Source organism: Podarcis pityusensis (assembly GCF_964106645.2).
Source record: "Podarcis pityusensis genome assembly, chromosome: 3".
Classification (NCBI taxonomy): Eukaryota; Metazoa; Chordata; class Lepidosauria; order Squamata; family Lacertidae; genus Podarcis; species Podarcis pityusensis.
The window spans coordinates 58,620,272-58,645,146 of record NC_138026.1 but is presented as its reverse complement, the minus strand read 5'-3'; the positions used below and the strand labels follow the sequence as shown (position 1 = coordinate 58,645,146).

The 24,875-nt window shown below is 39.6% G+C and overlaps 1 protein-coding gene across 9 annotated transcripts in view; it reads left to right on the top strand.

The window, feature by feature from the left end:
* The window catches only part of EPB41L2 (erythrocyte membrane protein band 4.1 like 2), an 80,562-nt gene that overhangs the window by 3,953 nt on the left and 51,734 nt on the right, over positions 1-24,875 (top strand). For 8 of the 9 annotated variants that reach the window (XM_080999549.1, XM_080999556.1, XM_080999552.1 and 5 more), the window contains 2 exons: positions 18,268-18,719; positions 20,718-20,921. In XM_080999549.1, the coding sequence (XP_080855675.1) occupies positions 18,282-18,719; positions 20,718-20,921 (642 nt within the window). In that variant the 5' untranslated portion in view covers positions 18,268-18,281. Of the gene's footprint in view, positions 1-15,511; positions 15,595-18,267; positions 18,720-20,717; positions 20,922-24,875 lie in introns of those variants that run through there. The other variant, XM_080999550.1, reaches the window with a different exon arrangement.

Here is a 24,875-nt window from a genome sequence, read left to right as displayed (position 1 = left end):
TTTTTTCATTTCATTTCATTTACACTTGTATACTACCTCCCTTCTGTCATGGAACGCAAGGCACCTTACATGTTGTTCCCATCTGGTCATCCATCCAGGCGTTGGCCTGGCCTAGATCTATTGATCATTAGTCACCATGCATTTCTGGGTAATAGTAGTTGTTTTGTGTCCATGTTCTTATTGCTCACACATTAAAAAAGTACAGAATAAACTATATTTGCCTTTGCTTGGTCTTGTTCATCTGTGTGTTTTCACTTTGCAGTTTTTGAGTTTGATCAGTGTGGGTAATATCTTCTGGAATGAATTGGTATGCACTGGAAAAAAGGTCAAAGTCTTAGCATAAACATTTCCAAAATTGCTTTGGGTGGGTCTGGAAAAGTTGTTAATTGTCAGGGGCATTATTCAGTGGATGGTCATGACAGCCATACCAAAATGTACACATGCATTGCAGCATTGCTGTTCACATTGCTAGGAGCTGTTTTCCCTTTTTTCAGGTATATCTTGGAGCACTGTAGAAACCTGCAAAACTAGTGTGACCAGAGAATATGTGGAACAGAAAAAGGGATGTGTAGTTCAGAGAATGACAGTTTTACAATTATGTCCCTAATTATTTTAAAAGTTATTGACTACATTCATAAGAGTAGTACATGTGTGTGTGCGCCCATGTGCTAATGATAAATTGTGTGTTAATATATATCATGGAAAGGAAATTGAGTTTCTGATTGTGACTTTGAACTAACTTCTATGGTATTAGAGTTCTATGGTAAACATTTTCAAAGATGTTTAATGTAAAAATGTGGGCCAAGAAGTACGTAAATAAACAAATGGGACTGCTAGGTCACAAATGAACCACCATAAACGTTACTAGTCCCCCTTTCCCCAAGTTCTGTGCTTTGCACATACCTCAAAGCATTGCTTTTTTCTAGGGGTCCGCATACCCCTAAACATTTTGTGAATCTAAGTTTGGCCTCATTAAAGGGCAGCATTTCAATATGAGTAGGAAAATGAGAGTACAATGGTACCTTGGGTAACATAGTCTTCAGGTAACATGCTCTTCAGGTAACAGACTCCGCTAACCCAGAAACAGTGCTTCAGGTTAAGAACTTTGCTTCAGGATGAGAACAGAAATCGTGCTCCAGTGGCGCTGCGGCAGCAGGAGGCCCCATTAGCTAAAGTGGTGCTTCAGGTTAAGAATAGTTTCAGGTTAAGAACGCACCTCTGGAACGAATTAAGTACTTAACCCGAGGTACCACTGTACCCCTAAACACTTTTTTTTTTAAGCAAAAAAGACATTGCCTCAAAGTAGGGAGAGTGTGCACATTCACAGTGGATAACCTGGAAGAGGGGAGTCCAGAGTCACTCACTATACTTTGAGATTTAGCTTCTGTAAATTTCTGTGTCAGTCACTGAATTATTAAGATTGTTCTCTTGTTTAGCAAAACCATGAGCAAAAGCAGATTTTAAAGCCAGCACATCCCAGGAAAAACTAGGAAGTTTTGTCATTTTTTTTCATAGCACAATTTTTGTTTCTCTTTTTTGAAGTTGTTCCGGTGCCCTTTTGCAAATTCAAACACCCCCAACTACATTTACTAAAAGTGAAACAGTTTCAGTGTGTTTAATGGATTATGGGTCATTGAGGTTTTTTTTTTTAAAAAAGCCATTTATTAGTATGTCTAATTCTGACATACCCGTGGTTTCCATGCATAATAAAATAAATCTATTTACAGTCTTTATATTTAAGCACATTAACTAGGCAACAAGTGCCATGAAGCATCTAATTTACTATAAAATTATCCAGCTGCTGACTCTGTTTACAATAAGAGTTATTGAACATAAGACATGCTGCATACGTGGCAGTGTAGTGCTTCTGGAATGTGACCAATTGAATGTGACCTAGTGGCTCAGTTTCAGAGGCACTAAATTTCTAGCTGTAATTTAGGCTGTGATTTCTTTGAAGCCTAAAACATTAACTTCTTGTGCATTACATGCTCAGATGGTATTTGAACACAGAAATATCAGAACGACAATGATTTAGACTGCAGTGCGATGTAGTTTCCCCCACTCCTTAAAAAACAGACTTGAAATATCTTTCTACTTGAGGCCCGCATTGTAATAATTTTTTTCCCCCCAGTTAAGTAGCTTTGTTGTACTTCAGTTTGTTTAAAGTGAATACTTAATCATATCTCCTGGGACAAACGTAAGGTTCTGCACTTAGGCAGGAATAATCAGATGCACAAATATAGGATAGGAGACACCTGGCTTAACACAGTACATGTGAAAAGGATCTAAGGCTCTTAGTAGACCATAAGCCTAACATGAGGCTACAGTGTTATGCAGCAGCAAAAAAAAAGAAAAAAGAAAAAAGAAAAAGAAAAGAGGCTAATTCAATTCTAGGATGCAGCAGCAAAAGCGCAGTGCCCATATCCAGGAAAGTAATAGTACCAATCTAATCTGCCTTGGTTGGACCCCACCTGGAGTACTGTGTCCAGCTCTGAGCACCACAGCTTTAAAAGGATATCGACAAGCTAGAATGTGTGCAGAAGAGGGCAACCAAGATGATTAAGGGTCTGGAAACCAAGCTTTATGAGGAAAAGTTGAGGGAGCTGGGTGGGCTTAGCTTGGTGAAGAGAAGGTAGAGGTGATATGTTAAAGGTAAAGGACCCCTGACAGTTAGGTCCAGTCGTGAACGACTCTGGGGTTGTGGTTTTCATCTTGCTTTACTGGCCGAGGGAGCCAGCGTTTGTCCGCAGACAGTTTTTCCAGGTCATGTGGCCAGCATGACTAAGCTGCTTCTGGCAAAACCAGAGCAGCGCACGGAAACGCCGTTTACCTTCCCACCAGAGCGGTACCTATTTATCTACTTGCACTTTGACGTGCTTTCGAACTGCTAGGTTATCAGTCTTCAAATATCTGAAGTGCTTTCACATGTAAAATGGAGCAGGCTTGTTTTCTGCTGCTCCAGAGGGTAGCACCCAAACCAGTGGATTCAAATTACAAGAAAGGAGTTTCTTACTAAACATTAGGAAACTTCTGACAGTAAGAGCTGTTTGACAGTGGAACATACTGCCTTGGAAGCGGGAAGTTTTTAAACAGCTGGATGGTCATCTCTTGGGGATTGTTTAGCTGTTATTCTTGCACTGCATTGGGTTCATTCCAACTCTATGATTCGATGAATCTCTACCATTTGGATTACTGTTTCAAATGAAAATGCTGCTTAGCTATTTAATTGGGAAAAACTCATGTTTCAGTGTTGAAAATACGTTATTTAATAGAAACGAGTTACCGTATTTTTCGCTCTATAAGACGCACCAGACCACAAGACGCACCTAGTTTTTGGAGGAGGAAAACAAGAAAAAAAATATTCTGAATCTCAGAAGCCAGAACAGCAAGAGGGGTCGCTGCGCAGTGAAAGCAGCAATCCCTCTTGCTGTTCTGGCTTCTGGGATAGCTGCGCAGCCTGCATTCGCTCCATAAGACGCACACACATTTCCCCTTACTTTTTAGGAGGGAAAGAGTGAGTCTTATAGAGCAAAAAATATGGTATTTTTTCTCTGCAGATATTTTGCGTTAGATACTGAGTAGAATGAAAGGATACTTTGGCATTTTTTATATATAAAAAAAGTCTATATAAGTTTGTTAGGAAGTCTCAAAGTGTGCATATGGAATATTAAAAAATGCTTCTCTTACAGTTAAAAAATGTGGCACACCCATTGTTTTCTGTTTTGCTACTGTGGAAATTTAGTCACAATAGGTTGTTTTACCCTTAAATAAATCCTTTTAATAAAAGCCACTTCATATTTTTGCATGACTTGGTGTTATTATCGTCTCTCTGGATATTTCTCATGAGCTTTGAGAAGAGAAAAAAGCTTCTGTGCTTGTGATTTTTTACCTTTATGTTTTCATGTGCTCCAGGTAATGTTTAAAGTGGTTTATGTTTTGTAGGCTTCAATGCTGCTATCTTCCTATTTGAAAGCTTTATGCTTAGGGAGCAGTATTAAAATCACTTTGCTGTTTATGCGGGGGTAGCCTTTTTTCTTTGTGTTTTGGCTAATGCAGCATTAGTAAAGTCAATACTTTTAGAGTGCCTCACACTAGCAGACTGATTTCAGTTTTTCAGGATCTACTTTGGGGGTAGATGCCCACCGATTGCAATCAATTTTAGTTAATCTGTACTAAATGGTCCTCACTTTAAGACTTCAAGTTGCTTAGCTGGATCAGACCTCCTAGTGGTGCAGGCATTAGGTGGTTTTGCTGGTAATTGGGGTATATATAAAATTGTCCTGCAACTTACATACCATGTAAAGTTATATATGTAGCAGTTTTATATATAACTGTTTGGAATTGCTTTAATATTTTCTTTATAAATTAGTAGTGAATGAATGCTATAAGAGATTTGTGTGTACCTCCTGATATGTATGAGAAGCAGCTTGAAAGAAAAATCATTATTAAATGAATTCTCACCCAACCCTTACTTTCTCAGCACTCCTTGTCTTTTGCAGTTAAGTCAAGTGGCAGTTTAGAAGTTTTTGGTGGGTTGTTTTTTTTTTTAGATTTCTAAAATAGCAAGTAGTAATGAATATTGGTATTCAGGTTCTGTGCTTTGTTGAAGTTGTTTGTAGCTGAGTAAATGTGATGTAAATGTAATAAAATAGGATTTTCCTACATAGTTTCAGTAGATATGATAACATTTAAATCACCTTAGTACAGTAATTTTATTTAACATGTGTTCTCTTCAGAAAGGGGGGTGGGTTCTGCTAAGAGTGTACTTGTTGTAACTTAGGCTGCAGCCCTATTCAGACTTATTCTGGAGCAAGTTCCACTGAACACTGTTTTAGGTAGCTTAAAAAAACAACCACCACCTGGTTGAGAGTGAGTAGACTAATGTCACCCAGTGTGTTTCATGTTTGTGTAGGGAACCTGAACTTTGGTCTCTCAACTCCAAATCTAGTAGGTATATATGCTATACTACAAGTTTTTGCATGATCCTTTCCCATTCTGTATGTACCATTGTGATAAATGGAGAGTGTAATTTTAATCCCTCCCCATGGCTGTGAAGCAGATAGACTCTGAATGCAAGGATAAAGCATGTTGCTTCAGGAAACAAAGCACTGGGTTTGCAATTCAACCTTTTGACTCTTCATTTGTTATCTAAACTGCAGCATCAGACAGTTGTCAGCATAGTGCTGTATGATCAGTATACTGTTCTCTTGTTTCCTGTCAATAGTTTTTTCATTTCCTTTTACTTGCGTAAGTAGTTTTTTCTCAAACACTTGAGAAATGTTGTTAATGTATCATGATTATTTTTTATTTATTTTTACTGTTCAGTAAGTGTTGGAAGTAACAATGCATGTTGGACAGTGTATGTGCAAGTCTGAGAGCATCTAAAGAAACAACTTACTGATCAATTTGCATTTTGATATGCAAAAATAAGGATACATTGCAAGATTTTGAATTGCAGGAGTGATATATTTTCTCATAGGTTTGCAAGAGATTGTGTTCTAAATATTTGAGGAGAAAAATGCTTGATTCTTAGATGGAAACAGTTTTGGTTCATCTCATTTCAAAGGTGTAATATATTATAAAATACATGGAAAAGTCTTGAAAATGCCTAGATATTGTATTATATATGAGAGCTTTAGAGTAACTACCAATGTATGGTTTCATTTTGCGGGAGCCCAGTGTTGAAAATACTATGGATGTTAATCTGTATGGCGTGCTGAGCCTCTTCCGCCATAAAGGCAAAATGCTGGAGTTAAATCAGGAGTTAACCATTTTTACTTAAAATACCTTCACTCCTTTCAGAACTCATGGGAACATGTTCGTATTTTGTTGATGGAATTGCTAACACTATGGTCACTTTTGCTTCCCTTGGATCAAGGGTAGGAAATATGTGGCCCTCCACATGTAGCTGTGCTATGTCATTGATCAATGGCCATGCTAATAGGGGCTAATGAGAGTTGGAATCCAACAATATGATCTGAAAGGCCAAAGGCTGTTCAGTGCTGCTTTGGATAGATATCGGACAAAGAGCTATTAAAAAACAGCAGCTCAACACAGCAAAATCCAAGGACTGGAACTTTACTCGGGGAAGATGTATGAAAACATGGACATGTGGTCAAACGACCTCGTATCACCCCTTAATACTGCTTCTGAAAATACTGGAACATACTTAAGTTCATTTTAAGCTACAATTGAAACATAATTCAAACTTTTGACCTAGCCAGGGGTCGGCAAACTATGGTCCGGGGGCCGGATGCGGCCCACCAGGCTTGTAAATCCGGCCCACAGACCCTGCCGTCCGCTCGGTCAGTCCCCGCGCTGAGCTAAACTTGAAAAGAATCTGTGGATGCCTCGCTGTGTGGAGACTGACTTTTGCGATGCTGGCACCACTTCGGATTGGCTGCGGGAAGCTCCTGCTGCCAATCCAAAGCCGCGGATGCCTCTGGGCATGTGGTGACGCTGGTGGGGCTTCGGATTGGCTGCAGGAAGTTCCTTGCCGCCCATGTGTTGAGGTAAACCTGGCATGGCCACAGATGGAGAGGCAGGCGGGTGGCGGGTGTGGGCCGCGCCATGGGCATTGTGACAGGTGCGTTGCGGGGCTTCAGCCTGGCGCCCGGCTTGGCGCTGCTGCTGGTGGCACGCTCAGCGGCCACCGGAGCAGTTGGAGGGCGAGCTGTGCGCCGCCTGCCCAGCGCTCTGTGTGTGCCTGCCTGCCGACCTGACCTCGAATGATGGGCCGCAGCGCATGGTGTGCGCCACCTAGGAGCTCTGCAGCGACGGGACAATGGAGCGGCTGCTGCTCATCAACAACGCCAGTGAGTGGGCGGTGCCGAGATGCGCTCCTGAGTGCATGCAGAGTGTGTTCCTCATCTAGGTCCGGAGGCAGCTGTTGGACCGGCTTGCATGGTATTTAAATTTTTCAAAATATAGTCCGGCCCCCCCACAAGGTCTGAGGGACAGTGGACCGGACCCCTGATGAAAAAGTTTGCTGACCCCTGGACCTAGCCATTGTGGCTAGTGGTCATTGATTAGTGCTATATTCTGCATCCACTGTTTGAGGTGTCATGTCTCAAATACCAGTTGCTGGGAATCGCCGGTGGAGCAGCTTGCAGTCTTTCCACAAGCATCTTGTTGGCCACTGTAAGAACAGGATGCTGGACAGACCATTGGACTGATTCAGCAGGCTCATCTTAAACTCTTACGTTTTTGGTATGTTCTTATGTTCTTGATTTAAAGTTTTGTAAGCGGTAGAAAGCTAGCCTTGTGTACAAAATATACTTCAAAAATCTCATGCTGTCTTCATAGAGCTCCCAAAGAAGCTTAAGAACTTAAAATGAAATCTGTCACACCATACTAGCCAAGCAGGTAATATGCTTTATATCAATAGTCTACTAGAAGAATTTTCATTTACAGCCTGTTTCCCCATGTTTCCCTATGTTGGATTTTGTCTCCTAGCCTTTTGTTTGGATTTCACATTACTTTAGCACTGTTTTTGAGAAATATATTTGTTTGGCTCTAAAGTCTGACTCTTAGCCTTCATTTGAGGCTTTTCTGTTGATAGTGGTAACGTTAGGAAGATGCAGCCAAACTGCAAGTCAGCAAAACGGCCTTGTGGGTAGGTTTATAAAAATTACTGGCCTGCAGAATTTTTTGCAAGCTTTTGTCCTCCTGCTGCAGTCCTCCTGCAGCAGCCAGCTACATTTTTCTTTCTATCATCCTCACACAACCAATCCACTTTAAAATTTTGACTTCTTGCAATTAGGAAAGTAACAGGGTAATGCACTGAAAAGTGTAGGGTAAACAAATGATTAGTGGAAAGATCCATCTATCTGTCATGGTTGCTTTAGCTGAGATTCCTGCATTGCAGGGGGTTGGACTAGATGACCCTTGGGTCCTTTCTAACTCTATGATTCTGTGATATACAAGCACCTTGTATACAAATTAGGATGAATGCTCATTGTCATATAACTGCCCCCAAACAAAACACAATGAATTTTCAGTAAAGACTGTCCATAGTTTAACCTTCATGTAAGCTTTGTGCCAGCAAGTATGGATAAGCAGGTAGTTTTGAGGAGTCCCATGCTGTGTTTTTTTGGGGGAAATGGTGGGATATAATTTAATAATTTTTTAAAAAATATTAGCTCAATCTTCAGTACTTCATAGCTAAAATGCTATGCCTTCTTAAATTAACAGTTCCCATTGCAACTCTAGGTTGTCTGATTTAAAGAAATGTTACTGCTTTTGCTTGAATTCCTGTCCTGTCACACAAGCAAGGCATTACTGTTGATCAGTGACTATCTAGATTCTGGATTTCATGGTACAGTGGTACCTCGCAAGACGAATGCCTCTCAAGACGAAAAACTCGCAAGTCGAAAGAGTTTTTGGTTTTTTGAGTTGCTTCGCGAGACGAATTTCCCTATGGGCTTGCTTCGCAAGATGGAAACGTCTTGCAAGTTTGTTTCCTTTTTCTTAAAACCGTTACAGTAATACAGGGTGCATTGCTTGAAGAGGTGCAGTTGCGACTTGACTTCGGGGAGCAACTCATAGCACACGGTGTGGTAGCCTTTTTTGAGGTTTCTGAAGATTTTTTTGAAAAAATTGAAACCGTGCTTCGCAAGATGAAAAAACTTGCAAGACGAAAAAACTCGCAGAACGAATTAATTTCGTCTTGCGAGGCACCACTGTATTGTGGAAGGAGAGGGACATTTTCTAAAGACTTACTCTCCTTCCTCAATATCTTGAAAGCAAAGCTTTACAATAGAGATAATTAATAATCAGAATCTTAAGTGTAGTTTCTAACCATTCCTCATGTGATGGTTATGACTTGACATAATGTACCAAGATATCAGCAGTTTCTAAATTTAAAATTAAAGAGCAAGTCTGTAAATTGCTTGGATTCCTCATTAGTCACAAGGTCTTATTCTGAAATTCTCTGTAGGAAGAGAGCTGCTTTGTCATTACATTCTAAGTTGTCTCGCTTATATGTACTGTAGAAAAGCAACTCCCTGACCTTTTTACAGTCAAATCGTTCTTAGCTGTTCCTAGTGCCAGTAAGAGGGGAGAAGAAAGAAGGGGGAGAATTAGGAAGGGAAGCTTCACCTCCTCATCCTTGTGTACTGATGGGGGTATGGAGAGAGGAGGAAATGTCTCTGTTTGCTGTTCTTCAGGGTACAAATATTTTCCACTCCTGTTTACTAAATAATCAGAAAACTTTTCCGTAAAACTATTTGACTATTTTCCTAATATTTTGGAATAACAAATGTCAAGTCCATGTACATCATGTGACGCTCTGTAGTTATTGTAAAGTTATCGTAAATGTATATAAATGTATATACACTTCAGTGTATCAATCTAATGTAACAAATTATTAATTAAATAAAACTATTGATGGAGGGCAAATGGAAAAGGAGTTTTGTCAGGGCTTGAGGCTTATTTATGTAGCACTAAACTGGTTTAATGTGTCTGAATGCAACCTTTTGAGTGATACCTGAAACACACCTGTATGCTCCTCTAATTGTACCATCAGACGTCATGGCATTCCTCATCCTCATTTCTGCAGATATCTTTAAGTAGTAATAGCCAAACTGTTTCATCCTGTGTAATTTTTCCAGACGACATGCGTTAGCTTGCATCTCTTTGACTATGGAAAAGGGCAATCAATACAGTAGCAAAGTTTTGCTGGGTAGTAGCAACTTGTTTATTTTTACCTAGATCTATAAATCTATTTATCTCTTTTTTCTGAATGTTGCAATTAAATAGTTATTGCTTTGCTCCTGATCAGTTAGAGAAGAATAAACCGCTGCTCCAGTATTTTTGTAGTGTGGGTTTTTATTTGGTCTGTTCTTTCTGTTACTGTGTTTTCAGAATGGATTATCTGTTCAGATTCCATCAAGCTACAATGCTGATTATTCTTTTGAGTTCTGTAACCCTAGGATTTTAGAATGTGACCATAGGTAACAGCTGTCCTGGAATTAATCTTCTGTTTAATAATATGATTTAATTCATGCTGCCTTTATATTGTGTATAATACAAGAGAACTGAGGATCTGGGTAGTAGTGTCATGCCCAAGATTAGCTTCAAATTCTTTCAACCTCAAAAACAAGAAGATGTAGTCTTCCTAAATGTGTCTCACTTCCAAGCAACCAAGGAAGTTACATGGTCACCACTCAAAGGAAGGAAGCCAGATTGCTTAATAGTTTGACTGCTTGGAGGAAATAATAATAATTTATTTATACCCCGCCCATCTGGCTGGGTTTCTCCAGCCACTCTGGGCGGCTTTCAACAGAACATTAAAAACAGTGAAACTTCAAACATTAAAAACTTCCCTAAAAGGGCTACCTTCAGATGTCTTCTAAAAGTCGGATAGTTGTTTATTTCCTTGACATCTGATGGGAGGGCATTCCCCAGGGTGGGCACCACTACCGAGAAGGCCCTCTGCCTGGTTCCCTGTAACCTCACTTCTCACAGTGAGGGAACCACCAGAAGACCCTCGGAGCTGGACCTCAGTGTCTGGGCAGAACGATGGGGGTGGAGACACTCCTTCAGGTATACTGGGCCGAGGCAGATCCCATGCACATAAGCAATCCTTAGACTTCCTCTCATCCTTAGAGTTGGAGATCACAGGGCAGCTGTTGGTATGATTATCATCCACCTCTGCCAATTTAAAGGTGTGAGGAAGTCTAGGTGCTGGTTATACTTGCTGTGATGAATGAAAATGTAGAAGTCTGCTTTATATCCACAGATATTCCCTGAAAAGGAAATATGGGGCATTGTGGCACATTGGATCTGGAAGGATTAAAAAACTGAGTTTTTAGTTTGATGTTGGGAGCTGCAAAAGGCACTCCTGTGGCTTTTATGGGGAACTGATATAGAATCTTGCACGTTGTGATTAAAGTCCATATGAATTTAATTAGTGGGTCAGACTTGATCTTTCATTTAAGGGCAGACTTCCTAAGACTTGTTTGGCAGAAGAACTACAAATAAATTCTTTGCAATCTGTATGTGAGCAATATCTCCCCTCCCAGACCCAGTCTGGGTAAAGGAGCAGGGATTATCCTTGACTTTATACTGAGCTTTGGAGCACAGGGACAGGACTCTAACTTAAGGGAATAGTAGGATCCAGGTGACCACAAACTTTTTTTTTTGGCTACCAAGACCAAACAAAACCTGTTGCCCCTCCACTTGTGTTATAACAGAACTTGTTTTCTATGGAGGCAGGAATTTATAGTTTACATAAGTTTGATTGAAACAGTTCTGATAGTTCTGACTATGATTGACACACTACTATTGTGGCAGTGATGGCTGTAATATCAAACTTGTTTCATGCTACATGAATGAACCTAGAATGAGCTTTAAGTTTCTGCACTTGGTCCCTTCTTTCCAATTTTGTCATTGCAGTATACTCTAACTGGCAAAGTATCATTTGGGCTTGCCCTGCAAATTTTGGATTATTTGCTGCACTGATCTACAGGGCAAATGTAATTCGTCATTTGCCAGTTCACATAACAAAGCAGGGATGGAGAAAGAAGATTGCATTTCATAAGAGAAGGAGAAAATTCATGGATCTGAGATTTGTCCATGAAGCATGAAGCCGTGAGATAGTGGTGCATCTGAACAGAACAAATATGTGATGTGGGTTATTATTATTTATTATTTATAGAATTTACATACCACCCTATACCTGGGGGTCTCAGGGCGGTTCACAGGTTGTTACATCATTTAAGAAACCTAGATATATGATTGAATGTCGTCCTTTTCAGGAATTCAGTAAACATGTAAGGGAGGCAGAAATGATGGACATACTAGATCTACCTCCATTGCTGTTCATATATGGCTATTAACATTTTTTATGCTTTAAGATAAGTGGAGAGCATACTAAATAAAAAGTCCAGTACTGAACACATTGCAAAAAACCAGGGGTCAGCAAAAATTTTCAGCAGGGGGCCGGTCCACTGTCCCTCAGACCATGTGGGGGGCCAGACTGTATTTTTTTGGGGGGGGAAATGAATGAATTCCTATGCCCCACAAATAACTCAGAGATGCATTTTAAATAAAAGGACACATTCTACTCATGTAAAAACACGTTGATTCCTGGGCCGTCCGTGGGCCGGATTTAGAAGGTGATTGGGTCGGAACCAGCCCCCGGGCCTTAGTTTGCCTACCCATGCATAAAAACATCTCGAACCCATTACAATATACAGAGAAGCTGTCTTTCAGCATCACCATTTTAGTCAGTATACCCTCTTGTATCATAAAACTCAATTTTCAATTGATGATGCAGCAGCTAAATACACAAAGCATACTTGTTGCTATAGTAAATTCAGCTGAGAAAGTAATACTCAGAATTTAACAATATTATGGAAGTCATCTGCATTTTTAACATGCAAATCCTTAAAAGAAAAGAAAAACACCATTAAACCTTGCTCACTTCATTCTTGCTTGCTTCTGTACCTTCTGTCATAGTGGATTATTTATTGTTTTTTCCATACCCTGTCCCCCACTTTACATAAAGCCCCCCACAAGGATTAGAATCTACTACTTGTCTTGCCAACTGTGGCAAGAAAGAAATGCTTCCAGGCAACTAGGAAAAATTCACCTTGGTTAAAGGGATAAAACTGTGCATTGTGTACTCATAACCCTTTAAAAAATCCTGAGGAACTACTAAGTCATTATTGTAAAGAGCACTGTGAGTTCCTTTCCAAAATGCAGAAAGCTTATTCTTTCTGCCTTTTAGACGCACAGGCCAATCTGCAGTTGAAAAAAGGTACACTCACTCCTCCCAGTTTCATTGTGTTATTGAAGGCATACATATTTCCAATTTCAGCCCCATAGCTTCTTTCTGAAGGTACAAAGAAAAAGATGGCAGTATAGCGGGGAGGAACAGCAGAGATGGGTACCTGCTTCCAGCATTTTTGCAACAGAATGCTGTTGTCTCTTCAAACCATCTGCAAGTCTCTCTGGCCTCTGATCACCCTTTCCAACGGCCTCTTCTCCACCCACTCTCATGAAGGCTGCTGGGATTACTGGCTGGTTTTTTCCTGGTTTCCTGCCCCCGTTTCCCCTGTGTTCACCATTTTTGTGTCATTTTAAATTATTTTTTGGAGACGCATGTAAAGCTGCGAGTGTGTATGTTAAATAAGCATGAGATGCAAATTACCTCAAAGGGCAGTTAACAAATGTAGTAAATTCTGGACACCATTACAACATTTACTGAGGAACATCTAAAAATTAAGTCTCATTTGTCTGTCATGACAAAACTGATTTGGAAATAACATATAGTACTTTGGAAGGTTAGATTTGTCTCGTGAAAAAACCTTGTGGAACTGAGTAGGAGGGAAATACCAAAACCAAATGGAGTCTGTTAGTCATTTCCCACTTTCTGACCTTGAACTCTCTTCAATTTGCTCTGTGTGTTCAGTTTTTCTGTCAGACACTACTTGATGTAGTTTGGTTTAGATTTACTGCTGCATTTTCAGGGCTAAGCAGTGGATGCAGATGAATTTTAGAGTGGGGATGCAATACACATGTGCCCTTCTATTGGCATTCATAGGAAATATGCTGTTTCAGCCTACTTGTTCTGCTTTCTTGCAGTTGTGTATGATTTTGACATGACCAGGAAGAAACCATGGAGAAAGAGGGGAAAGTTATTGGACAAATCCCACATAAGGAAAATTTCACTAGGAAATAATGGAAATCATGGACTCATTATGTGAACGCTTGCCTAACGAATGATTTCCAGGGAATGCTTTTGTTCATTAAATGGGACCTGGATGTATCAACATTTTTTCTCAGTAGGTTGATTTCAAGGGAGTTACTTCTGGGTGTACCATACCAAAGCCAGTTAATGGTGCATTATTCTGTAAAGAAAGCGGACTTTGTTAGCAACAGTGATTAAGCTTTCTTAGCAATAGCATTGCACATTGAGTGCTGAAGCCTTAGTCTTCAAGATTTCTGTTATGACTTTCTTAAGAAATGTCCAATAGACTTTTTTTAAAAAATGAAAACTAATAATGTGTGACCCTTGTTGGCACGAGGCCTGGCACATTTGTATCCCCTGTACCTCTTGTTGGTGGCCCTGTGTTAACCCATGAAGCTTTAAATGGCCAGGGTATGTGAAGGAGCACCTCATCCTACATGAATCTGGCCATTCGTGGAGGGAGTAAAATATGGCTTGGCTCCAGGTACCTCTGCTGTGATGCCCACCTGTTGAAAATACTCTTCGGGCATGCTATTATGTAGGTACCAGATGTTTTTCCTTGTTTCCTGGAGGCTTTATCAGAAACTAGGGATGCACTTCTCCATTTTGATAGATATTTATTACTGCAGTGTTAGGTGTTTATGACGGATTTTGTTCTTGTTTGTTCTGATATTTTTGCCTTGTGTTTGAAATAATGTGAAAGCACTTAAGACCACTTTGGCAGGAAGGTGTGCCAGAAATTTTAAAGTAACATTTTTTAAGCCATGAGCATTGAGAGGCTGAGGAGATTAACAGCATTTATTGTCTATAAAGGCAATTTCCCTTAAAAACTTTTTTACTCAAACCATGTTAAGATTCCTTTTCTATATAGTTTTTACCACCTCCCCCTTTGTATTTTTTTGTAGCTGTACTGATCTGTTTTGTTTGTTTTGGTGAAACTGTTCTGTTAGAGCAATCTCCCATAAAATGAGCATTATCTTTTAATGGTGAAATATGGTCTCCCTGAACCCACAGCTAAGACTAACCAGCTATGTAAGTGGTATTAATATTCTGAGTTGCTCAGAACAAATTATACTACCTTCAACAATAAGTTCAAATAAAAGCCCTATCCTAAAGTGGCAGATGTCTCATGCTAACCTAGCAGAGCTTTTACAATGCATCTCTTACTTTGTAGGAGCGATAACAGGAAAACAGAGCTGTCTCTTTGACTCATTTGCATTTTCTGGCTGCAGAAATGAAGTGAGTTGGAACCAAGTTCAACTTTTCCACTGGGCATGCCTTTCTCCAGCAGAGTTGGGACTTGGGTGGGGCGAGACTTATTCATTAAGCTGCACAAAGAGCCTGTTAGATTTTTATAAGCTGGCTGCATAGCTTTGGTTTGATATGCATAACAAAAATTATATGCATGTAACTTCTCTTTAGGGACGCAGGTGGCGCTGTGGGTAAAACCTCAGTGCCTAGGACTTGCCGATCGTATGGTCGGCGGTTCGAATCCCCGCGGCGGGGTGAGCTCCCGTCTTTCGGTCTCAGCTCCTGCCCACCTAGCAGTTCGAAAGCACCCCTAAGTGCAAGTAGATAAACAGGTACCGCTTTATAGCGGGAAGGTAAATGGCGTTTCCGTGTGCTGTGCTGGTGCTGGCTCACCAGAGCAGCTTCGTCACGCTGGCCACGTGACCCGGAAGTGTCTCTGGACAGCGCTGGCCCCCGGCCTCTTAAGTGAGATGGGCGCACAACCCTAGAGTCGGACACGACTGGCCCGTACGGGCAGGGGTACCTTTACCTTTACCTTTAACTTCTTTTTAATTGCTGTTGTAGACCTTAATTGCTCATCAATATGCAAAGTATGATATGCAAAAGCAAATGAGATTCAAGTTACCTTAGACAAGCAAGTGAAAAGGGTGAGTTGATTTCGGTTTATTAGAAAATAAAAACAAGTACATGTGTGTGTAGAAAAATATGTGGATAGTTTGATCGCAATCTGGTGTCAGTATAGGAGTGGCACCAAGTACTAAATGACAATCATGTTAGTTGGTCTGTGAGTGAATATTGAAGCAAGTAGTTTAGAAAATGCGACAATAAAAAGGACTTTTAACTCTGAAATGGGATGCTCTGTACTTTAATGCTGCAAGAATAACACTAGGCAATTTTGTGGGTGTATGTAGCTGCGAACATTCAAGTAGATGACATTGCTATTTTGTTGTATTGGTTGGAATACTTTTAGGGGATTGTCTGGATCTTTTCACTGCAACACTTTTGTGGCTATATTTTTTTATCCCAATAATGGTATCTAATTTCCCTTTAAACAAGGAGTAGTATTTTGTACCTGTTAGACAATTTTTGTGGTGCTTTCATTCTATAACTGTATTTAAACTTTTAGGGATTGTAAAGCAGTGTATGTTCTTTTGCACCTCTTCCGTAGGGTTACAAAATTTATACTACAGATATTAGTAGTGGAAAATATTTGATTTGTGTTTATAAAAATGGAAAATCTCCAGTTACAGGTGCTAATGGTGAGTGCATTTGACAGAACATTGTATCTGAAAACATCTAGATTGTTCATATAGCCATTTTATCTAATCCTGTATTAGTTTTGTACCTTTTGTAGCAGTAGTTTGGTACATACTTATTTTTTTACTATACATTTCGTTGGTGTTGGTGTTGCTGCTGTTGTGAATCTCCTTAGAGCGTTACTCACTAGTTGAATACTAATGCTCTGTAAAATACTGTCACCATCTGGATAGTGTGTTGCTACTTATTACTTTCCAAAACTAAGGCTGCAATTCAGTGCTGAATGATTTATATCTTATCCATTGATTTCAGTAGGCTTGCGTACATCTAATTCTGCATAAGACTGAGCTGTAAAAGTACTACACCTTAAAGAGTATTGGTTAATGTAGCATTTCTGCTTTTGAAGAATGATAGAGTTTTAGAAATGTTATTACTGATCAAAATCAGATAGCTAAATTACTAAGTAGCCTTTGTACTTGTTCTGTATATTTTCTGTTGGCAGAAAGAAAAGAGTAGCATTGTTGTGGTTACAGATTTAAATACTGAATCAAGCATAGTGTCCTTTGACATAATTTATCAGGAATTTGAAAATTTCGGGATGACATAACTATTCAGGTGTATTACTATTATAGGTTTCCAAGAGCAATAGCAGAATGCATGATTAAAGAGTATTTTTTTCATGAGAGTAATCTGTATGGAAATACCCCTCTCAAAAACTTTACAACCTGACATTTAAGCATTGATTTTTTTGGGAGTAGGGGTACTACAGTTACCACTCACACAACTAAATAGTTGTGCTAGTGGGAGCCAGTGCAACAGGCGTTTCTCTCCTCATCTCCCCACCCCCACCCCATTTGCACTCTGAGCCCTCACCTGCAATTTGGCAAACTTCCAGAACACTGTACGGAGGGGCAGAGGGGAGGAGAGATTGTTCAGTCTGGCAAGCAAAACAAGCATTATTGACGCTACACTGTTGATTCCTAGGCACTCAGTTCTAATTCTTTAGTTCATATAGACTGTTATACAAAGAAGTAATTTCCGTTACATGTAAGGTTATTGTGTGCATAGCTAGACTTTCTGTTAAAGCTGTCTTTGCAGCAGCCCCCATTCCTGAAGAGACAAACCTATACTTTGGGACTGATTGCCTCTTTGGGAGAGAAATTTTACTGAACAGTAAACATCAAAGAAAGTTATGTGCTTGAGCAATGACTACTCCAGGATTGCTATAATTTAGAACAAACCTCTTCCACTAACACCACTTTTGAAAGAATCCCACAATGGCTGATTTAGTCTCCTTAAATTATTCTTTCCTGTTTCAAAAATAGGAATCATTAGTAAAATTTGACTTGACTTGTAGCAGCTTAAATGCTGACCTAACATAATTTAATAATTAAATATTTGCTTTAAACCATCCAATTATTTTAAGATTAAGCAAATATTTTTGTTAGTGTTTTATAGAACTTGATACATTATTGAAGCGTATCCTAATAAATTAGGAAATTATTTTTATATGCTATTCCAAAATCTTATTCTGGACTCAAAACAGGGTGTTGAATTTACTATTCAGTAATTATTATTGTAAGATATATATTGCTATATAAATTTATTATACTTGTTCAGTAGAAACCAACCATTGAAGTCTAGTTTTATGCCACCCAAACTCTCAGACCTGAAAGCAAGATGGTTAATGCAAATAGGTTCATAAGTGTCTGTCTTCCAGACTTCACTGCAGCACTGATGGAATTAGAAAGTCATTATAGTATGTCCAATTGAAAGGATGAAGTTACTTCTTTTAATTACACCTGAGAAAGTCTATGACCACATAGACTTATAGAGATTTGATTAATTTGATATATTTTCTAGCTCTGTGCTGTGTTGGCTGCTTGGATTTGAAAATTTTGTTGGTCACTTTGAATAATATGTCTACAGTGTAAGTTTAGTAAACCAAATAGTTTCAACTTCAGTGGTTGCTAAAGCATAAGACCTTGTGCTAGGAGTTGGGTAGGTCCACAAGCAGTCTAAAAAGTACGTTCTAAAAGCAAATATATGTATCTTATTTCTAGTGCATCCTGTGACCATGACGACTGAAGTTGGTTCAGACACGGAAGTAAAGGAATCGGAGAACCTGGGATCAAATACAGCAAAGGAAGATGCTGGGGATGCATCAGATAGTCAAAAAGAGCAGACATCTGAAATGAAAGAGAGTTCTCCCACTTCACAGGTGCCAGCTAGTCAAAGTAGCCCCAGTCGCTCCGGAGGAAAGGGAATTTCTCGCTTCATCCCCCCCTGGCTTAAGAAACAAAAATCATACAGCTTGGAAGAACCCAAAGATGAAACAAAGAAAAAACAGCCATCAGCAGCAGAAGAAGAAATGGGAGCAGGGGAGGGTGAATGCCATCTTCCAGAGGAGGCAGCCCAGACTAAGGGAAAACTGGAGGACATTGCTGAGATTCGGCAAGAAGCTAAAGCAGATGACAGAGAGGAAAAACATTCTGTTAGTAGTGCTGAGACACAGGTATGCTCTTGAAAGGAAGAAAAATGAAACACTTTAAAGTCCATGCATGTTAATTACCTAGCTGCTTAACACTATACCCAGCACATAACGAAGTGTTAAATGGGCTGTTATATGTTTATAAGAAATATGCCTCCAGAGACCAGCCTAATATTTTTTTCCACATTCAGACATCATCTGCTGCTTTCACAAAATGCTGTTTTTATATGTTTGCATTTTGTTGCAGCAGAATTCTTCAGTGTGTGGGAAATGTGTGGACTTCCAGATGCTGTTCGGCTATAGCTACTGTCAACCCAGGCCAATACAACCATTGGTTAGGGATGGGGACCACTGTAGCCCAGTGAAACCTGGAGGGCTGCTATACCTACCAAAAAACAATCATCTACAAAATGTCACAATTTGCATAGAAAACCTTCTTTGTGAACAAGTTCACAAAAAAACACACTACTAGACTAGCACCTGAAGCACAGAAAGGTATTCCCCCCTCTGGCTGCTCAAACTCTAGGATTAGCTGTACACAAAATTCCAGTTTCTTCCTAGCAGCAGCTTCTTCGTTTAGAAGGGTAGTTAATGTAGGGCTTTCACAGTGAGTGATTCAATCTTCTGGCAAGTAAACAACATTAAAGCAGCTAAGAGCAGATCTACTCTTGCTTCCAGTACAGTGTGAGAGAAACAAATGGAAAAATCTCATTTGTAAAATAAAGCAGGATGCTATTGGGAAATTCTGTACAAGGATTTGCCCTGTAGTAAATAATGTGCAGTTCATTTGTTTTAAAGACTATACTCCTGCTAGAGTAAATTGGAGGCTGTAGGTTAGTTTTGCTAGTTGTCTGGGGGCAATTTAGAGAAGAGAGGAGAGACAAGAATGTGACAGATGTTTGCTTGTCTGACATTCATATATCCATTCATTTTCTTGTCTAGAAAAAGTCCATTTACTGTGAATTCATAGAAGCTACCCCTCCATTCTGTATTCATCCATTGTTAAGCCTAACCCAAAGTGCTGATTCTAACTTCTAAGGACCCCAGTGTAAGCCCACACAGCTTACCTTTCCCCGTGTAAGCCTACAAAGACCCTAAGTTCCTCATCAAAGGTCCCTCTCTGTGTGCCCAATTCAGGAGAAGCTGGGAAGGTGGCAGTGAGCAACTTAGATTTTTTAGTGCAAGTTCCACCCAATTAGTTGAATGCTCTCCCCAGAGAAGTGTAGCTGTCACTAACACTGACATCTTCAAGGAGGAAAATGAATACTTTAAAAAAATTAAAAAATTCCCTGCGTTACATGGGGGAAAATGTGTCTTGGTTTATTAATTATTATTTGTGGATTATCACTTTTGCTGTGTTACTGATTTTAAATGTTGTATTTGTATGAGTTTTATTGTTGTAAGTCACTTTAAGACTAATATAAAGCACCTAATTAAATTAATTTCAGTAACTGATGGGCAGGTCTTCTTCTCTGCTGATAATGATCCATGTAATGAGCAGATGTGCATAGAGGGCCTAGCCATCAACCCAAAGAGTCTCAAAAATATAAGCTGGATCTTAAGATATCAATTACCAACCTGTAGTAGGAGGAGGAGGAGGAGGAGGAGGAGGAGAAGAAGAAGAAGAAATAATAATAATAATAATAATAATTAATAATAATAATTAATAATAATAATAATAATAATAATAATATATCCTGCCCATCTGGCTGGGTTTCCGCCAACAAAATATAAAAAATACATTAAAACATCATTCATTAAAACCTTCCCTAAACAGGGCTTCCTTCAGATGTCTTCTAAAAGTTGGATAGTTGTTTATTTCCTTGACATCTGATGGGAGGGCTAAGTGGTTTTCTAGTAGATTCCTTAAATGGGTATTGATTCATAAGAATATATTGGTTTTTCTTCTAAATTTATGGGGTAGGTGATGATAATCCTTTATTGTAATATATCACATTTTATTACTTTGCATTAAAATTGCCTTGATGTTCATTAATATCCATTTTCAACTTTCTTGTGCAGCCTGCTAAAGAAGACAGTAAAGAAATTGTTTTTGAAGTAAAAGAAGACAAACAGGATTCAGAGGAAGGCCAAAGGGAGTCCAAAGAGGTGCAGACAGGTGAAATAAGAATTGAGAGAGTTCTTCCAAAAACTCCTAAGAGGACCAGAACTGTCCAATGTAAAGTGGTTCTTTTGGATGGGACAGAATACAGCTGTGACCTTGAGGTAAGCCAGTGAGCCTTAAGACCTTTTCTGTTGAAAGAAAGCAGTGAGTGCAGTATGCTTTTATTGAAATGGAAGCTAATGAACACATTTTTATGAATCTAATGTGTTCATTATGGTATTCATATCACTATGGCTAATGGGTAGTAATGAGCCATGCCTTTAGCTTATTACAACACATCCCTAAAGTGTACTGTGAACTTTACTATAACTATCAAAACTGCAAGTGCAAATGTATTATCTTCTGTTTTAACCCTTGGTTTACAGATCATAAATAAAGTTCACTATTGAAGCTATTTTATGCATGGGTTCATGAGTCTCAAAATGCACCCTCTCCGCTTAGTCTGATATAGGCCCCTCTCAGTAGCAGTACAACTGCATTGTGTGGAACTGATCCAATGTCCCAAGTCCCAGGTCTTTTGTTCTGGTTCCTGAATCTTCTAACATTTTTAAAACTCTGCTTTAAGGGAAGCTGGTGACACTGCCACTTGCAATGCTGGTGAGACCCCAGTCACCTGAATTTGCCCAGAGAAAATCATGGAAAATTTAAGATGGTGGATGGCTTCCACCAACAGCATACAAATCAATATGGCTAACCTGATCCAAAACACCCACCCACCTCACTCACACACGAAAACAAAGATCACCACAGCCAATCACAAGCAAACAATCACACCCTAGGCCAACCCCAACCTCTCTCACCACCAAAGGAACACAAGTGAACAACACAAGCAACGCTGACACCAAACTCTACATACATTAAACATAATAGAAACACCGCCACCCGACCCCACCCCCATCCATCTTCCCTCTCTCCACCCCCCCTTTCTTTTTTCCTTTTTTTCTTCTCCCCCTAATGCCTCAACAAATGAAATGGATTTGTAAAAATGTTACACGGAAGAAAAAAAAATACGAGGCATTACACTTACTTCTGTAAAACAAGGAAATCCTTAATAAAATATTTTTAAAAAAAGATGGTGGATGGCTAGAGTCCGTCTGGTGCTCTACTTTGTGGTGCTCTCAGCTGTCCTCTAAGCAAAAATATAAAAATGGAAACTCTTCTTGCCTGTGCTTGGTAAGTTGGGGGGCAGTGAATGATGGGAGCCAGGAGGGGCAGCACAGTGATAGGAGGGAGGAGATGCTGGTGAAGCTTATTGGATGACCATGGGCTAGTCTTCCCTTGCAATCAAACACACATCAAAGGGTTGTGAGCAGGACAAAACTGACGCATGAAAAGCATGAGCACTGTCCTGAGCTTCTGGAGGAATGTAATGAGATGTCTCTAGGAAGTTGGGCACATGAGAATACCATTTTCCAGTTAGTCATCACTATTTGGAATTCAGAAACAAGATGCAGAGTTTGGCAGAACCAGGTATCTGGAGCAGGGTTCCCTGATGGCCATTGGGCATCTGGGCTGTTTGTATGGGAGGAGACAGTTCTTCAGTGACCCAAGACTTTAGTAAGGGTGGGTAATCACGGGCCACATTGAACAATTACTAAACTTCCTTGGGATCCATGTCAAAGTAAACGTGTGTGTGGCTGATGTTTAAGTTTTTTTGTTTTTTGTTTAAGTACAAATTTTGGAGAATTTTAGGGGGCTAATAAAAATCCTTTGCTATTACTAAATCATAGTGTAGTATCTATGGGAGCAGTCAGGAAAAAAAATTTAAAATATTAAAATGGATTGCGGGGTGGCTCAAATTTTGACATCACGGCATCACAGTGTAGGACCCATTTTGAGAGTCAATCTTTTTAAAACACTAAAAACATTGACTCTCAAAATGGGTCCCACACATTTTGGAGGGATCTATTTGGGGGGGGGGCAGATATTGCTTATAGAGTGCCAGTTAGCTACCCCTGCTGTGCTCAGAAAATGTTAATACTAGTTTCAAAATGTTCTCAAGGTCAGTTCCACACACTGACCTTAATAGTCCAGTTTAGAAGCTACTTGTACACCTGTCACCAGATCATCTTTAGAAAAGACTGGGCAGCTGGTGAACCAACTAAAGTTGGAAGAAGTACTCTTGATCATAGATGCCATCTGGTGATCAAATAACAGAGCCAGGGTCAGCCTGATTTTTACATTTTTCCTAATTCAGGACATATGCCAAGGTAGCTCTCATCTGCTAGGAAATGGCAGTTTTAGGCCAGTTTTTTCACTGACTTGAGTGGATCATATCTTTTCATTTTTTCTATATTTTCTCTGCTTTAATCCTTGACACCTCCCACATTGTCTAGATATGTTTTTTGCCAGTATTGTACCTACTAGAGATAGATGGGACAGCTTTCTGCAAATAAAACAGAGAAATCTTAATGTTTAGAAGTAAATAGACTGCTACGTTGTCCCCTTGTAGCTGTTCCTCTTCAAAATTATCCTCCAATAGCATTGTACTTGAAGAAAAAGTAGTGTTATCTGTAATAGTGGGAAATTCATTCACACCCAATAATGATTTGCACTGACTAGTTGATGCTAACCATTGTTAACCACAGTGCTGATGCAACACTTACATTACACATAAGACTGGTGGGAAGATCATAGGAGGAATGGGGAAACTGGGAGATGAAGGGATTGTGTTGCTCTAAGCTGGCTCCCAAGCCCTTAACTATGACTAAGAGATTAGAAGTGATGTACTCTGGATTAAAACAGCTGTAATTCCTCCCTCTCCTTTTTTTTTATTACATAGATTTTAAATGGTTTAGTTATGATTTTTTTTTTTATAGAACAGGGCATACTGTAACTATACTGCTTAAAATTTTGCAAAAATAGAGTGGCTGAATTTGGAGTGTGTGCTGGTTGAATAGTAGGTGGACTAGCACTGTTCTCTGCCAGCGCTCAGGGACATTATTGTCAATATATACCCTTTTGCAGTCAGAAAAGCTTTTAGTGTTTCTATGTTGAGCCAGTGCTCATCAATGAATGGTTGGTGTGTGGGAAAAAAAAGGCCTGAGGAGGTGGGTTTATGAATGAATGGAAGAAAATAATACTCTGTACTACGCAACATTTTTTTCTGTTCAGCTTTATAGTTAGATAAATTATTCTGATTACTATAATATACACTGTTCTCAAACATAGTATAGTTCTTCAAGTTATGGTTCCTTGGGGTTCTGAATATACATGCATAGGATTGTGCTGTTTGGGTGTCAAAACATATGCTTTATAATAAGCACTGAGTAGAAGTTTGAAACCCAAGGTCTGAAGTAAAGCTGTGTATTAGCAGTTGAGTTGTTGCTTACAAAGAATATAATTCATGTTGGATGCCTTCATATGCCCCAACTGCAACAAAACATGTTACTCCTGCATCGGTCTCTACAGCCACAGTAGGTGCTGCAACCTTCCAGCAGTTTGACCTCAACCCAAAAGGCACATTCCTCCATTGTCTCCTGAATCGTATAAATGCCGACCTCATGTTGGCTGAGGAAATTTTATGGTGTCAGAGAATTAGTAGCACATCCCAATTACCTTTCTATCTAAAGGTAAGATGTCTTTAGATTCAGACACAACTACTAGCTGCATGGCGCTGTGGTCTAAACCACTGAGCTTCTTGGGCTTTCTGATCGGTGCAGTTTGAATCCGCGCCATGGGGTGAGCTCCCACTGCTCTTTCCCAGTTTCTGCTAACCTAGCAGTTTGAAAGCGTATCAGTGCAAGTAGATAAATAGGTACCGCTGTGGCGGGAAGGTAAACAGTGTTTCTGTGCGCTCTGGTTTCCATCACGGTGTTCCATTGTGCCAGAAGCAGTTTAGTCATGTTGGCCACATGACCCAGATAGCTGTCTGCAGACAAACGCCGGCTCCCTTGGCCTGAAGCGAGATGGGTGCTGATTTACTGGGCTTCTGATGTCACTGTGACAATTGGAGGAAATTAATTGTTCAAGGTCCAAGTGCTGCTGTATTTATACCGTGTACTGATTTAATTTTTTTGATTATTTTAATATTTTATCATGTTTAACTTGCTTTT